General features: G+C 44.2%; 1 protein-coding gene across 1 annotated transcript in view; it reads right to left on the bottom strand.

Moving 5' to 3' along the window:
* Positions 1-15,421, bottom strand: part of CSMD2 (CUB and Sushi multiple domains 2) — a 585,891-nt gene that overhangs the window by 169,181 nt on the left and 401,289 nt on the right. Inside the window, exons 23-24 of the mRNA XM_046662326.1 lie at positions 6,189-6,345; positions 4,212-4,403 (exon numbers count right to left, since the gene is read on the bottom strand). Coding sequence (XP_046518282.1) covers positions 4,212-4,403; positions 6,189-6,345 — 349 coding nt within the window. The remainder of the gene's footprint in view (positions 1-4,211; positions 4,404-6,188; positions 6,346-15,421) is intronic.

Genomic DNA, 15,421 nt, shown 5'->3' with positions numbered 1-15,421 from the left:
GAGCTTATAGTCGAGAGCAGGGGATAGCCACAGTGTGTGCCATGTGTCCTAACAGAGGCACCTTCATGGCAGGTGGCAGCACAGAAGAGAAAGTGACCAATTTGCCCTAGCAGGGGGCAGGGAGAGTTAGGGAGGGCTCTGGCTTCAAATGAATCCTGAAGGAGGAGCAAGAGTTGACCATATTGGTTGGGTAGCAGAGGTGAGACGAGGAGGCCAGCAGGAAAAATGCTTTGCAGACAGAGAAAGGGTATGTGCAAAATTCTTGGAGGTGTGAAACAGCATGGCGCGTTGGGGGACAGGGTGTGAGATGGGGCATGGTGGGAGATGGGGCTGGAAAGCCGGGCAAGCATCCTACATCGAAGGGCACTGCACACCAGGCTGTTGCATATTTACTCTGTGATGGGGAAGAATGGAGTGTTCATACACGTGAGTAAAGAGATCACTTTAGCCAGCCCTGGTGGTCTAGCGGTTAAGATTTGTGCCCTCACTGCCATGGTCCCCGTTAGTTTCCAGGTCAGGGAACCACATCATGGGTCTGTTGGTTGTCACACAATGAGAGCTGCATGTTGCTGTGATGCTGAAAGCTAAGCCCACTTCTGAAAAAACTGGCCATGAATACAGTGGAGCACTGTCTGATACATGGCTGGGAGGTGAGAGGATGGTGCACAAAGACCAGGCAGGCTTCTGCTCTGCTGTACACAGAGTCACTAGAAGTCGAAATCAACTCACTGGCACTAACAACAAAAGCTGCCCACTTTACACACTAGTGAACTTGACACGTTGGAGCACTCTGGTAGCAGTTAAAGGGGCAGAGGGGGCGGGACTGGAGGCAGGGACCAGTAAAGAGGTCTACATTCCCCAGCAGAGCACTCACCTAGGTCAGAAGCTCGAGATCCTCCTGGCCTTCTCCTTCCTCCCCCACATCTAATCTGCCTCTGGGACCCCATCCCTGCACCTCCGTGACACTTTTCACATTTGACCCCATTGCTAGAGTCTTGGCTCAGGCCCTCACCATCTCTAGGGTGGCACAGTTGCCCCTCCTAGGCAGTGTCACCAGAAAGGTCTTCCTAAAATGCAAACTGCCCGTGTCACTGCTTGCTTTAAACCTTCCTTCCCAGAATGAAGTCCAAATCCCTCAAGAAAGTCTGTCTAGAAGCCCTCCAGAGGGCTCCCTTTGGCCTCTTTGGCTCCCTCCCAGCGTCCCTTGGTCCAGCCAAGTCTGATGGACTTCTCTTCATGTGTCTACTTGGACGGACAACCCAATAAACATCTTCCCTATGAAACGTTTTGTGATACCCTCCCCTCTCCACGTAGAGTTGACACTGTCCTCCTTTGTGTCTCCATTATAACGTGAACAGATTTTTATCATAGCACGTGTACTATGTTATTTAAAAATCACATCTATCTCCTTCACAAGACTTTAAGCTCCTCGGCAGCAGGGACCTTGACTTACTCAAATTTGCACACCAAATATCTAGTAGAGTGTTTGGCACAGTATAGATGCTTTAATAAATGTTTATTGAATGGGTGGATGATCAAATGAATGAAAGAAGTTTATTGCTTCCCAGGAAAGTTACTATCAGGTTCTGAATCAAGGGAGCATGAGCGAAAACAAAGAGGAGATTTACTGCAAAGCTTTTTAGGAAAAGGAATGACTGACTGAGCAAGATCCTAGAAGATACAGGAGAAGATGGGATCAAAGTCACAAATGGAAGTCTGTTGGTACAAACCCTCACCTGTTGCTACAAAGGACCCATTAAGCATCTCCTGGGCCCCATTCACACAGGACCACTATGGCAGGGTTGCGGGTAGGGAGCCCTCTGCCAGTAAGCCTGCTCAAGAGACCAGATCCTTTGCTCAAGCCTCACTGTGAGTCCTGCCTCTGTGGTGGTGTTGGGATGACAGGTGCCAACCTGACTAAAAGATGCAGGGCTGAATGGGCCCATGGCAGGGAGTAGGGTGTGGGTGAAAGGATGAGCTCTAGGTTGTGGGGAGGAAGCCTGCCTGGCCCCGCAGATAGAGAAGGTAGCTGGAAAGGTGGCAGGATATTTTCCATGTCCTTGGCTAGAGCTTCCTTCCATATTCCGGGTGGAAAAGTCCCCCTGCTTCCCAGAAAGTGAGTGTTTGGAGGCAGCAGCCCTGGGAGCACTTCCTCATGGACACACATCCTCTTTCCTCACGGATCACTTTATCTGGGGACTGGCAGGTGGGCAGGAGTGGCCAGGTGGCCAGCAAACAGCAGATTCACCAACAAGATCCTAAGACTCTGCTCTTTCTGGTTTTCTCCCTTCTTCCCATCCTAGAGCCTTGGCTGCTTCGTTTGGGCTGTAGCGTCCACTCATCAATGAAGAAAACATCTGGATGCTATAGCAGTCATTTCTGGTAGATCATGAGAAAGACTACCACAACATGACTTCTGTAAAAATCTACACACATATTCCCAAATACACAATCTCATCCTCTAAGTGGGGCCTGAGGGGGTCTCAGTGGGGAAGGCCTCAGAGGTTTGAAGTATAAATACTCTTACTAGAACTGTTTGAGTGGATTCTCTAAGTTCAGTCCAACTGGCCTATTTGATATTCAAAAGAACCTTACAGTGAATCCTTTCTGCAAAGCAAATCATTGTCTTGTAACGTGACTCGTCATCTCTCCTTCTTTCGCTTGCTCTGGCTTGCCTATGGTATTATACTGCTGTCTGTTTATGCATGTGACTCCCTTGCTGGCCTGGGGATCTGCTCTTCTGTTTTACTAGTGCCTAGCACAGGACCTGACACATGAAGGAAAGAAAGGGATAAAAAAGGCACAAAGGGAGAAAAGGATGAAGCATGCCTGTAGACTGGGTCAACCACAAAGAGAAAGGAAGACTCTAGAGGCCACTTAAAGGCCACTATCCTGGTCTGTCCACTGTCCGGCTTAAAATCCTTGCCTTTAGACACTCTTGTGTAACAGCGTTGAAGATCTTGTTAAAATGTAGTTGCCTAGGGGAAAAGAATATTGGCCATGACCACTTCCCACCATGGTCGTTCACACCTCCAGCCCTTGCACATGTTCAGGCTAGAATGTCCACCTCCCCACCCCACCCCTTCTCTTGGTGAATTCTTACCCATCCTTTCAAGTCTCCAGTGAAATATCACCTCCTATACAAAACTTTCTCGTATTCTCCAACACTTTGCACATGGCTCTCCTTACAGTGCTTACCTTGTATTATAATGATCTGTTTATGTGTCTCTACTCCTTGCTGGGGTATGGGCTCCCCAAGGGCAGGGAAAATGCCTTATTCTGTCTTTTTTTATTTCTCTGCCTCGGCACTTACCCAAACATACACCTGCACCAATTCTGGCATGCGGCTCTTGGTAGGTACTTAAATGTCTTCCCAGTGGATGTTTTGTTCTTATAAGATTAGCCAGTGCTGCACAGACACGTTGAGGTTGTGGGACATGGGGAAGGGCATGGAGAGGGAAAGGCCCGGTGTTCGGGGATGGGGAAGCAGGACAAAGCAGTGTGTTGGGAATCCTGATCAGCAGGGAGAGATGAAAAGGCGGGAGAGGCAGAATGACAAGTTTTGCCTATTTCATACTCTGCCTTGGACCAGACTTCTCTTGCTCTGTGACACATGGATGACGCTTCCAGAGAGCCTCTGCTGACATTCTGGAGGCACAACAGGCTTAAGAAGATGCTACATTCATTATTATATTCTTTCTTAAGAATGAGATGGATGCTAGCTCATTATCTTACTCTTTCTTTCAACATTCCCCACAAAAAGGAGCCCCATTTTGCCTACAGGGAAACTGAGGCGCAGAGTGAGTTGGGGACTTGCTTGGGTCCTGGTGTTGCAGGAACCCCTGGAACCCAGGAAAAGCTCCTCCTCCTCCTTTCTGATTGACTCTCTCACCTCTTCTCTTTTGCCAACATTACAATTCTGAGGGCATGACTTGGCTCTGGTCCCACTTGCTAAATGTGTGACAATGGCAAGCCACTTGCCTGACTGCGCTGCTGTCCGGGTGTAATGAGGTGTGAAAGTGTGGAAATGGAGAAGGGTGGGGCAGGTGAGTGATGGTTCCCGTGAACAGCAGGATTCAGTCCAGTTAGATGTCCCAAGGCCCTGGAGCGTGGCCTCCAAAGGGACACTGAGACCCTTAATGAGACCAGAGCTGGGAGCTTGGGGCTAGGGGACACCCGAGGGGTCACTTGAAGAGCAAGAGGCCTCCTACCGATGCAAGTGGGGAGAGGCCGGTCCCAGGTCCTGCGCTCTCCGCTCAGACACAGCAGCTCCTCACTGCCCCGAAGGCTGTATCCAGGGTCACAGCTGAAGGACACAGAGCTCCCTGCAAAATGGCCTCCGTCATGAACCTTGTAGCCAAACTGGGGGGTTCCTGGGTCTTCACATTTGATGAGTTCAAAACCTGGCAAAGAGAGAAGAGACAGAATCAGCAATGTCGTAGCAGAAACCATACACCCTCAAAGCCCGTTTTCTCAAGGAAGCTGCCCCAGCACATGCCTCTAGGTTCGGTTGGCCTCAGTGCTCGGGGCCACCATATTGCTGTGCTCAGAGGAGGGTGTATTATGGAGTATTTGTTCCCCTGCTGCTCTATGTAAATGATTTGTTACTTCTCCCAGGACAGCTGTTAATAGTTTTCAGGTATAGGGTCTGAGTTTTCTATTTCTTTTGTTTGACCCCATAGCATTCTGCTAGCGGGAGCTGCTCTTTCCATTTTGCTCACTGAGACATTCTGATGGGATAATGTAATATGGAAAAGTCACTTCAAATGTATGTTTCAAAGCTCAATTATGTTCTGCTTAAATACACTCTATTGCAAAAGGCTGGAGAAGGACACCTCTGCAGAGCTTATACAGAGCTCGCCTGTATGGTGCTTGACAAGGGTTATCTCTCACTTGCTATTCGCAGGAGTCTTAAAGGGAGGTATAATAATCTGCATTTTACAACTGAGCACATTGACTTGGGAAGGTTAAATAAACTGTTCCAAAGTCACGCAATCTCTGATGATAGAAATGGCATTTGAATGTGACTCTATTTAATCCTCTTCCACTGATCCGCCTGCTGTAACAGGCACAGACCCCTGGACAGCCCGGAGCCCAGGCAAGAGGAGTGTTGAATAGGCTCATCGGATTTGTTTCTATTAACAGCTTTATTGGAGAAAATAATTCACATACTAAACACTCACCCATCTAAAGTGGACAATTCAATGTCTTTTAGTATTTTCACAGAGCTGTGCAATGGTCATCATAGTCAATTTTAGGACATTTTCAGCACCCCACAAAGAAGTGCTATGAACATTTTAACCCAACTCCTTCAGCCCTAGGCAACCACCAATTTTCTTTCTGTTCTCTATGGATTTGCCTGTTCTGCACAGTTCATATAGATGGGTCATACAATATGTGGCCTTTTGTGATGAGCCTTTTTCCCTTAGCAGGTTTGCAAGGTTCATCCGTCTTGTAGAATGTATCAGAACTCCATCCTTTTTCATGGCAAAATAATATTCCATTGTATGGACGGACATAATACATTTTGTTTATCCATTCATCAGTTTATGGACACTCACTGGATTTTAAAACAGTCTATGAAAAGTACATTTCTTTGTATCTCCTGGGCAAGCAGAAGCTAAAATCAATGAATAAAATGTCTGTGAAGACAAAGTATGGGGACATAATCCCCAGTACTCTGGGACTGCATCTCAACCTGGGTGCTTTCCGTTTTCAAAATCCTGGGAGTAAAGGAGAAAGTTAAAATCATGACAAAAGACGGAAAGAATAAGACTCAACTCTTTAGGGAGTAGTAAAAAAAGAACATAATTATACACGAGGGTTTGCATTTTTTACGTCTGGCTGTAGCTGAACACTGTTTTATAAACGCCATGATTAGGAAAGGCTATCTTTGGCTGCTTTAATCAAAAGGCTCAAAGTTGATTATTTTTAAAGTGTTAGGGAGTAAAAGATATAGAGTGACTCTCAACTCGGTTACTACTAGTTTAAGCCAGAGAGCTGTGTGCCAAGTGGCAGCTTATCCACATTACAGGCACAATGTCTTAGAGGAAACAACCAGCTAAGCATGAGCCAGTTAGAGAAAAACAGACCTGTGAAGTGATGGGTGAAGTCCTGAGCTCAACCTCCCTGTTTGTGGAACCAAGGAAAGCCTGATGTGTCGTCCACTTGACGCAAGAAACACTTACTGGAAAACTGCAGCTCAAAACCCTTGCTGGTGTTCTGAGCATCAGTGATGAAATCAAGCCACAGACTGCTGGATGTGCTGTTCAAGGTCACCCCCATCATCTCAGAGCGGCTGAACACCCCCAGCAAACGGGCGGAGTTGTTGTTGCCATCATAGACCTGGACACAGGAGAGACCCCAACCCAGTGTCGTCAGCACGGCCTTGGTTTGAACAATAGCTCTCACCCCTCAGCCCACATTGCCAGAGTTTAACACCCATTAAAACTGTTAGAGGGGCAGTGAGTCATCAGATGCAAGGAAGATGGCAGAGGGGAGCTAGCTAGTGACGGCAGTGATCGGCTCCTCTCGTCTCCACTTGGTGCCACTTCTGCGCCCGGCCCGTCTCAGTGCGAATCAGTTTCTAGGAACCGGTTGCTGTTCTAACCTTTCTAGTGCCGATCTGCTCTTGTTCCTTCAAACCCCATATGGCGCCAGCTTACCCCTCAGCAGCCTGGGGAGGCCAGGTTGCGGCTGCGTGACTGCCCAAGCCATCTGTTTCTACACACAGGCAGGCAGTGAAAGCATTCGACATCTTTGCATCGCTAAACACTCAATTCCATCCTTCCAGGAGATGAGAAAACTCTCCTCCTCCTTGACCCCACCCCACTGTGACAGTGGCCTGTCTCTACCTCCCTGTTGGACACGGCCCCTGGGGTCCAGGCAGGATGGAGTTAAAATGACCAGTGCGTCATGTGTCACGGTCCCTTTCCCTTCCCCAAGCTCAGCCTCTGCCCTTCCCTCCTAAAATGAAGGCTCCGGCAAGGGCCCGCTGGGCTTGCCAGGGGTGGGACTGTGCAGGCATCTGGCTTGCCCAACTCCCATCTGTCCCCTGAACTTCTGAGCACCAGCAAAGACAACAATCGTCAGAATAATGAACTGGCTCCCCAGGTTTCGAGGTTGCTGCTCCTTTCTAGATAATTGTACAAATAACAACAGAAGTTGTGACTGAGTGAAGGACCCCCTGGTGCTTTGGTAAATATCAAAGACGGGATCTATGGGTGGGTGATGAACATTTGCGCACGGCACAGGATGTGGTGCCAGCTGCCAGCAAATTGGAACAATATTTCCATCCTACTATTTATGAAGCAAAGCTTTCTCAAAGAAGCTATCCTTCAAGCTAACAGTGCTGTATATTACAGAGATTTGTTGAGGCCCCTGGGAGCCTCAAGTCTGTTTCCAGATCCCATGTGCAATTGCTTTATGTCACTGATAGACTGAGAGAATTCCAGAGTTCCGACAGAAAAAGAGATATCAGTTCAAAGAGTTCAGCCCATTGATTCATCCAAATTGTTCTAAAAATCTTTTACCCATTACAATATATATTTGAATTAATTGATCAAGGCATTAATCATTACCACTTGCTAACATGACAATAAGAGAGACAAGCAGACATCATGCACTTTCTGATGGAAGACACATCACTACCTATGGAGTCATTTTGCTGAAAAAAAAAAACAAAACCTGAGTCAGATCAAGCCACTGGATCCAATTTCTAAATTACAGAAAATACAGAGGATGGAGGAACGTATGAAATGATACTCTTGGAACGTGGTCAGCAAAATCCAGAATGTGAAAAATTCCACTGGACAAATGACCTGATTCTTCAAGAAATAAAGTACAAGTCAGGGGAAAAAGAAATGGAGGCAGAAATCTACAGATTAAAAAAGACAGGAGGCAATGAATCCAATGTGTGGACATTATTTGAATCCTGATTCAAATAAACTGCAAATTTAAAAAATATTACGACATTTATGAGATAATTGGAAATTTGAACACTCGCTGGATAAATGATGGTGTTAAGAAATTATTGTTAATTAATAAAAATATAATGGGAACAGGACTTTTTCCCTTAATTTCAAAGCATAACTCATCCTACTTCATTAAGAACAAAAATGTTCATTATGATAAAATATTCATTGCAGAAAACTTATAAAACAGAAAAGCACAAAGAAAATAAAAGCAGTTTTCAGCACTCATAACATTTTGGCCACTTTCTAGACTGTTCTATGCATATCTTTCCTTATATATTTCTTTATTGTTTTAATAAAACCTAGATCAAACTATAGATACTATATGGTAATCTGTTCTTTTACTAAAAATGTGTATATTTTTTAAATGATTAAGTATTTTTTTCCCCAACAGCATTTAAATAGCTGCAGGAATTTCCATCATGAAATTAACTCTACACACAGTCTGATTATTCACACATCATTGTCCACACAAGAGGCATCCAATAAATGTATGATAAATACATAAACCAATGCTTTCTTCTAGTACTTTTGTCCTTAAATCTACTTGAAATTTATTTTGGCGTATGATAATAAGATAAAATACTGCCTTTTCTCCCCGGTTGATTAGCCATCTAACCAAACTCTGCTTATAAATATTCCATCTACTCCCAATTTTAAATCCATCTTTCTCACATATATAGTTACATATATTTGGTTTTGTTTGTCAACTTTCTATTCTATTGCATTCATCTATTTGTCTATTCCTGTGCATGATCCGTACTTCTTTAATTACTATAGCTTGATAGTATATTTAAATAGTAGGGCAAGTCCTCCTCATTTGTCTCCTTTTAACCTGAAAAAAATTATTCTCCCATATGTGTTCTTCTACATAAACTCAAAAAGAATTTTCTCTAATTAAAAATGACAACCCCTTGGGGCTGGCCCCCTGGCCCAGTGGTTAAGTTTGCATGCTCTGCTTCAGTGGCCCGGGGGTCACTGGTTTGGATCCTGGGCGTGGACCTATGCACCGCTCATCAGGCCATGCTGAGGTGGCGTCCCACATGGAAGAACTAGAATGACCCACAACTAGGATGTACAACTATATACTGGGGCTTTTGGGAAAAAGAAAAAAAGAGGAAGACTGGCGACAGATGTTAGCTCAGGGGCAATCTTCCTCAAAAAAAAAAAAAAAATCTTCCAAAGAACCCAAATGAACCCAAAACACTCATGTAATTCTGACTGATTAGCAATAAATGTATAGATTGATTAGAGGAAAAAATACATCTATATGATATTATATCTTCCTATCCATATACATAGTGTCTGGTTTCATTTAATCAAGCTGTCTTTTGCGTCTCAATAAAATTCTGTATTGTTTACTGGGTATTTTTATATTTTTGATTGCTTTTGGGAATTGGGCCTTTGTATACATTTATTTCCTAACAGAATTGCTTGTCTATAAGAAAATTGCTTTGACGGTCCAGTTCATTATCACGTACGAGTGATGGGAGTATCTCTCTGAGAAATCCAAGAGAATCTGCACATCCACTGCATCTAATCATCTTCTCTAGTAGATGTTTTTATTTTTTCAGCTTTATTCAGGTATAATTGACAGATAAAAACTGTATATATTTAAGACATACAGCTTGATATTTTGATACATATATACCATTACATATAATAATACAGCCCAGCAAGATGGCTGGCTTCAAAATGAAGATGCTAAACGGATAGCGTTTTACACAGTTACGGACGATCTGAGCATCCCTATGCACAGCTCTGAGTGTCTGCACACATGAGGGTCTCTAGGGCATACATCTAGTGGGGAGAAGCGGGTGGCAGGGAAGGCACATCTTCATCTTTGTCAGATATTGAGAGATTGCTCTCCCAAGAGTGATACCAATTTAATCTCTCACTAACAACATATGACAGTTTCATTGCTTTATGTCTTTGCCAATACTTGGCATTTTCAGGTATTCTAATTTTTTCCCAATTTGATACATGTGAAATGGTATCTTGTTTTAATTTGTATGTCCCCGACAATCGCTGAGGTGGAGCATCTTTTCATATGATTCTCGACAATTCTACTTTCCTCTTCTGTGAACTGTTGTTCACGTCGTTTGTTCATCTATGAACATGCAACCTCCCTGCATTTATTTTAGTTTTATGTCCTTCAAAATACAGATTTATAATTTTCTAAGGAAAGATTATGCACCTTTCTTTTAGGCTTCTTCCTAGGTGTCTTATAGTTTTTGTTTCTATTCGAATGAGATTTTTTTTCCTGATTATGTTTTAATCGGTTGGAGAAACACCAGCAGCTTTGTTGAATTGTCTTATTGGTTCTGATAGTTTATCAGTTGATTCTTTTGTATTTTCTAAACAGAAGAGACAATTTTATATATTCTTTCCTAATTTTTATTTTTATTTATTTATTTTTTTAAAGATTGGCACCTGGGCTAACAACTGTTGCCAATCTTTTTTTTTTTTTCTCCCTGCTTTATCTCCCCAAACTCCCCCTGTACACAGTTGTATATCTTAGTTGCTGGTCCTTCTAGTTGTGGGATGTGGGACGCCACCTCAACGTGGCCTGATGAGCTGTGCCATGTCCGCGTCCAGGATCCGAACCCTGGGCCAACGCAGCGGAGCGCACGAACTTAACCACCCGGCCACGGAGCCGGCCTCTCTTTCCTAATTTTTATAGTTTCTTTTTTTTCATATAATTGTAATGGCTGGAATCTGCAGTATGTTGACTACTATTGGTGACGGTAGAGCTACTGTCTTGTTCCTGACTACTGGGAATCCCTAGGAAGTTGTCACTAAGGCTGATGTTTGCTATAGCTATTGGTAGGAACATCAGATTAAGAAAGTTCTATTCACAGTTTTATGAGATATTGTTAAGGATCACGAATGAGCGCTGAATTTCATCACACGATGTTTTGGAGTCTATTAGCCAGATCATCTATTTTTCTCTTCTAATCTATTTATAGGATATTACGTTGAACTCTGTGAAATAGCCAATATTTGACCAGCTTTTGACCTACAAAAATGGCAGTTCCATACGGTTTACCCAATAAATAACATTAGAAGCTTTTCTAATGTTGACACATCCTCACATTCCTGGAATCAATCTCACTTGGCCATTTTTGTTTTAGTACACAGCTAGATTCAATGTGATCTTGTATTATGGATTTTCAGATCTACGATCACAAGAGAGAGCGGCCTATCATTTCTGTTCTAACACTATCCTTCTCCTCTTTGACGTCAATGTTTCCACTCACCTCATTTAAGCGAAATGAGTTGGGAGATGGACCTTAATATTTCTCTTTTCTGAGACAGTTTGCTTATTGCACGGATTAACCGTTCTTCGAAGTTTTCTGAGTTTACTTGTAAAACAGTCTAGGGCCTGGGGCCTTTCAGAGAGGATATGGAGGAATTCTAATTTTTTTAATGGTTATTGGTTTATTCAGCTTTTTATTGTTTCTTTCTATTTGTACTTTTTATCTATGAAAATTTCCATTTCATCTAAGCTTTCAGATTTTTTGGCTGACAATTGTGCCTAAATATTTTCTTATTATTTTCATAATCTCTGCCTTATCTACAGAAGACTATATTCCTTTGTTCATTCCTAAATTTATATATTTGTGACTTCTTCATTCCTTGATCAGTCCTGCCGTGTTTGTCTATTTTATTACTTACTTTTCAAAGAACCATTTAGTTTTGTTGATAATTGCCATTATTTTCTTTTTTCAGCCATTTTTGCCTTTATCTTTAAAAGTATCTTTCTCCTACTTTCTTTGGATTCATTCTGCTATGTTATTCAAGCTACCTAAATTATTATTTATTTTCGACCTAGACAATATGTCAGAGACTAACAGAGGTATATTAAAATCTTCCATGATGACTGAAACTTTATTGAAATTTTTTACATTTCTAGCAGTTTTTATTTAATTTATTCATGCTACGTTATTTGGCACATAAAGTTTACCGTGGATTGATTTTACATTTTATTAATATAAAGGAACCTCCTTTTTCATTCCTTATGAGCTATGTGAGAAGTTCTCACATTTATCTTATAATAAACTGATTTCATTTTTCTGTAGTTTACCACCTTCCATTCATTGCCCCCATTGCATTTTTTAATTGGGTGATCATGTTTTTCATCTCTCTTCAATCTTTCCTCATCTCAGATTGCTCTGTTTTCATTATTGCCTATTTTTGTGCCATAAATATAATATTCTCTCAAATCCTGTTAAGAATACAAATGAGGAGGTTTTAAGTTCTTTTCTTTTCTTTGTTGCTTACAGAGGGGCAATTAGCTCTGGCTCCTCACACGGGTCTCCTTCTTCTGATCTACTGAATATTTACGCATATCCAGTTAATTTTCCTGTTAGCACACCATGACAGAGGAGGCATAAGCATGGAGAATGCAGATACCTAGTATTCTGTTAGGGGGAGCGGAAGAGCTACGCTGGAAGAGGCCATAGCAGGATCTTCTCCTGCTCTTGGTGCTAGAGTGAGTGTGTGTGTGTGTGTGTGCGTGAGAGAGAGAGAGAGGGATCATGGCAGCCTTTTCTCTAAAGAGCCTGCCCACTCTTGTTAGGCACGAACCGTGGCATTGGCCTGCTTTACCTGGCTTGCCAACAAAAGCCAAATAAAAGCCAGAACGTCATGTTGAGAGGACACTGTGGCTCTGTGTGGTCTCTGAGACTTCGTGCACTTCCAGAGGAGCTGGTAGGCCTGAGATCTGGCTCCTGCCAATGGTCCCGTGTGTGTCCTTGGCTCCAGGCTCTGCTGCTCTGAGCTGAGTGGTCTTAGATGCATTTTGCCTTGAGGTCTCTGGCCCTCAACCCACAGGCAGGATTTCACTTCACTTGTGTGAACTATAGTTTGATTGGGCCCTTTCTCAGTCTGAACCTTTTTTTTGGGAATTCCATTTGGCAGAAATTCCTTTAGTGTGTATGTGAAAGGCACCCTTGCCTAATTTCCAGTGCTGAGACCACAACCCCCTGTTTTTGTGTCCCTTTAGTCATTTCAGGGGGAGCCTGTCGAGGATGCAGCTATACACACATGCTTCACTTGCCATCCTGAACTGGGTGTTGTCTTTCCAAACCACTGCACTTACAGGCCCATCCTGTCATGCTGATGTCAGGGGCCAAAAGAAAAGAAACCAGGTGGTTTTGGGAGATAAGCTGGAGTATGTGAGGGGAGGAGGTTTAAGAAATTTGCAGTTATTAAAGTAAGGAACAGATTAAGGGTCACAAACGCAAGTTAGTCATTTCACGGGTTAGAAAGACAAGACGGTATGGAAGCCCCAGGGCTTGGTCAGATGCATGAAATAGTGCATCTTGGGAGATGAATAAGGTGTGGAGGAGGGGACAGGTCTCCTTGTCAGGATCTCAGGTGTGCATGGGGGCTTCTTCGGAGGGACAGGCAAGTCCTCGGGATTAGGAATACGCCAGCTTCTGGCAGATGGGCCAGTTACACCAGGACAAGGGCAAGAAGTTTGTGGAGGTGACTTGGGTGCCCTGGGCTCCTCCTGCACACTTTCGTGTGGTGGTAGACCAGAATGACAGGTTTAAACAGCAGGGCCGCTGCAGCTGACAGTGGCCGCAAGGCGGTTCTGAATCCTATTTGGGAAACTCTAACTGTGAGTTCCTTTTAGTTCTGTATCTATTCGTGCCCCAGTTTACCCCTCAGGGGAGTAAGGTCCTGAGGAGAAGAGTGAGGACAGGAAGGGGCTAAATGGTGTCCCCCATTTTACAGAAGTTCTGGTGGTCATGGGGTCCCCTGAATGGCCTTTCAGCCAGGTCAGAGCCACAGCCCAACCTTCTGGGGAGGAATACAGAGGCCTGGACAGGAGGAAGAGGCTCTTTGTCAAGAAGGTCAAGCCCAATATGAGAAGGCTGGTGGCAGGCCAGCTGGGCAGGGGGCTGCAGAGACACAGTCTGATGCCTGGAAAGGCCCCCTACCCCCGTCCCGCTAAGAAACACAAGAATTCATGCCCTCTCCCTACTTCCCTTCAGGACTCCCGGGGCCCTGCATCCCACACGAGCCCTCCATGACCTCTGACCACGGCCCTCCCTTCTTACCCTGTGTGCTTCGGAAAGTCTCTCGTCTGCCTGTTCAGCTGCTCACCCCATCCTGAGGCAGAACCCTGATGGTGCAGTGAGGGTGCACACTGCCGACTAGGCCTCAGGTGCTGCTCTGATCTCTACCACCTGGTGAGGAAGCTCGGGCACCAGCCTACTCCACGTGGCCTCCAGCCACCGAGGAGGTCATCTGCTGGTTCTACCAGGCCACATGCACAGAACCGCTGCTCATACTCCCTTCAAAACCTGAAAATTGTAAGTTATGCCTCAAAAATGCCTTCTGCAGGATTAACAGCAGGCTTTACCCAACAAGCACTAAGGAGAGGACGTCGCTCTGGCCCTGCTGTCCCCGGGTGCATCCTCTGAGGCTCTGCTGTTGATGAGGAAAAAAATCGGTGGAGAGAGGAGAGGTGAAGGGAGCTGGCTGAAATCACGGCTTTTGGAGAGGGTAAAGCCATTGTCTACTGCTCCATTCTAGAGAAACACACTGCTTTTCCTGTGTCTGGGGAGTTCAGGGGTTGAAAAGTAGAGCTTAAGAAGCCAATGATGGAGTCTCGGTCCCCACGGGGCACACTGCCATATTCTGTTCCATTTCAGGCACATCCAGTCCCAGCTGGTCATCTCATAGGTACATCCTCTTAGGTTCAAGGACAATTAGGTAAGAATGAGAAATGCCTTTCAAACACACACACACACACACACATATACACACCCCAGAGAACACATGCCCCAGAGGGCAGGTCAGGAGTACCCTCAGTGCATAAAAAGCACAGGACACCAATCATATCCTAAGAGAATCCTAAAGCATGGGGATTACTTAATGGTTTCTCTTTGGATTTTCCAGAAAACTGACCTATTGTTTCAACTTCTTCTGATGTCAAGACTTCTCTGGCTACAGGGAATAAAACTGTATTAGAATATGGTAAGGACTTTTCTTGGCCTAGGAAGGAAATGGACATATTCTGTGTGAGATTTGTCTTATAATCCATTTTAATAAGGCAGTTCTTTGATAAATTCTCCAGAGTCAATTCTTTGACTGAATGCATACGCATGCACCACATGTTATCGGAGATACACACTTAATCACACACACAAAGAAATACAAGTTATACACACTCAGTGTCCCTCTCTATAGCTCTTTCTATAACCCAAGTCCTATCGCGTCTTTCTCTTACATACATCTTTACTCCACTGCCACACATAAGCCATCACCATGGCGCACTGAAGCTAGTGAAAGAGCCCACTAATCTACGAAACATACGCTCAAAACATACACAAGTGTACACATACAAAATACACTGAGACAAGTATGCACAGACACAGAGCCACCAAACCACATAAATTCGTACACACAGATTCACACAAATGTGGAAATAT

The sequence above is a fragment of the Equus quagga genome, chromosome 5 (genome assembly GCF_021613505.1).
Source record: "Equus quagga isolate Etosha38 chromosome 5, UCLA_HA_Equagga_1.0, whole genome shotgun sequence".
NCBI classification, from domain to species: domain Eukaryota; kingdom Metazoa; phylum Chordata; class Mammalia; order Perissodactyla; family Equidae; genus Equus; species Equus quagga.
The sequence above is the reverse complement of the archived record's forward strand: the minus strand, read 5'-3'. Positions and strand labels throughout refer to the sequence as shown.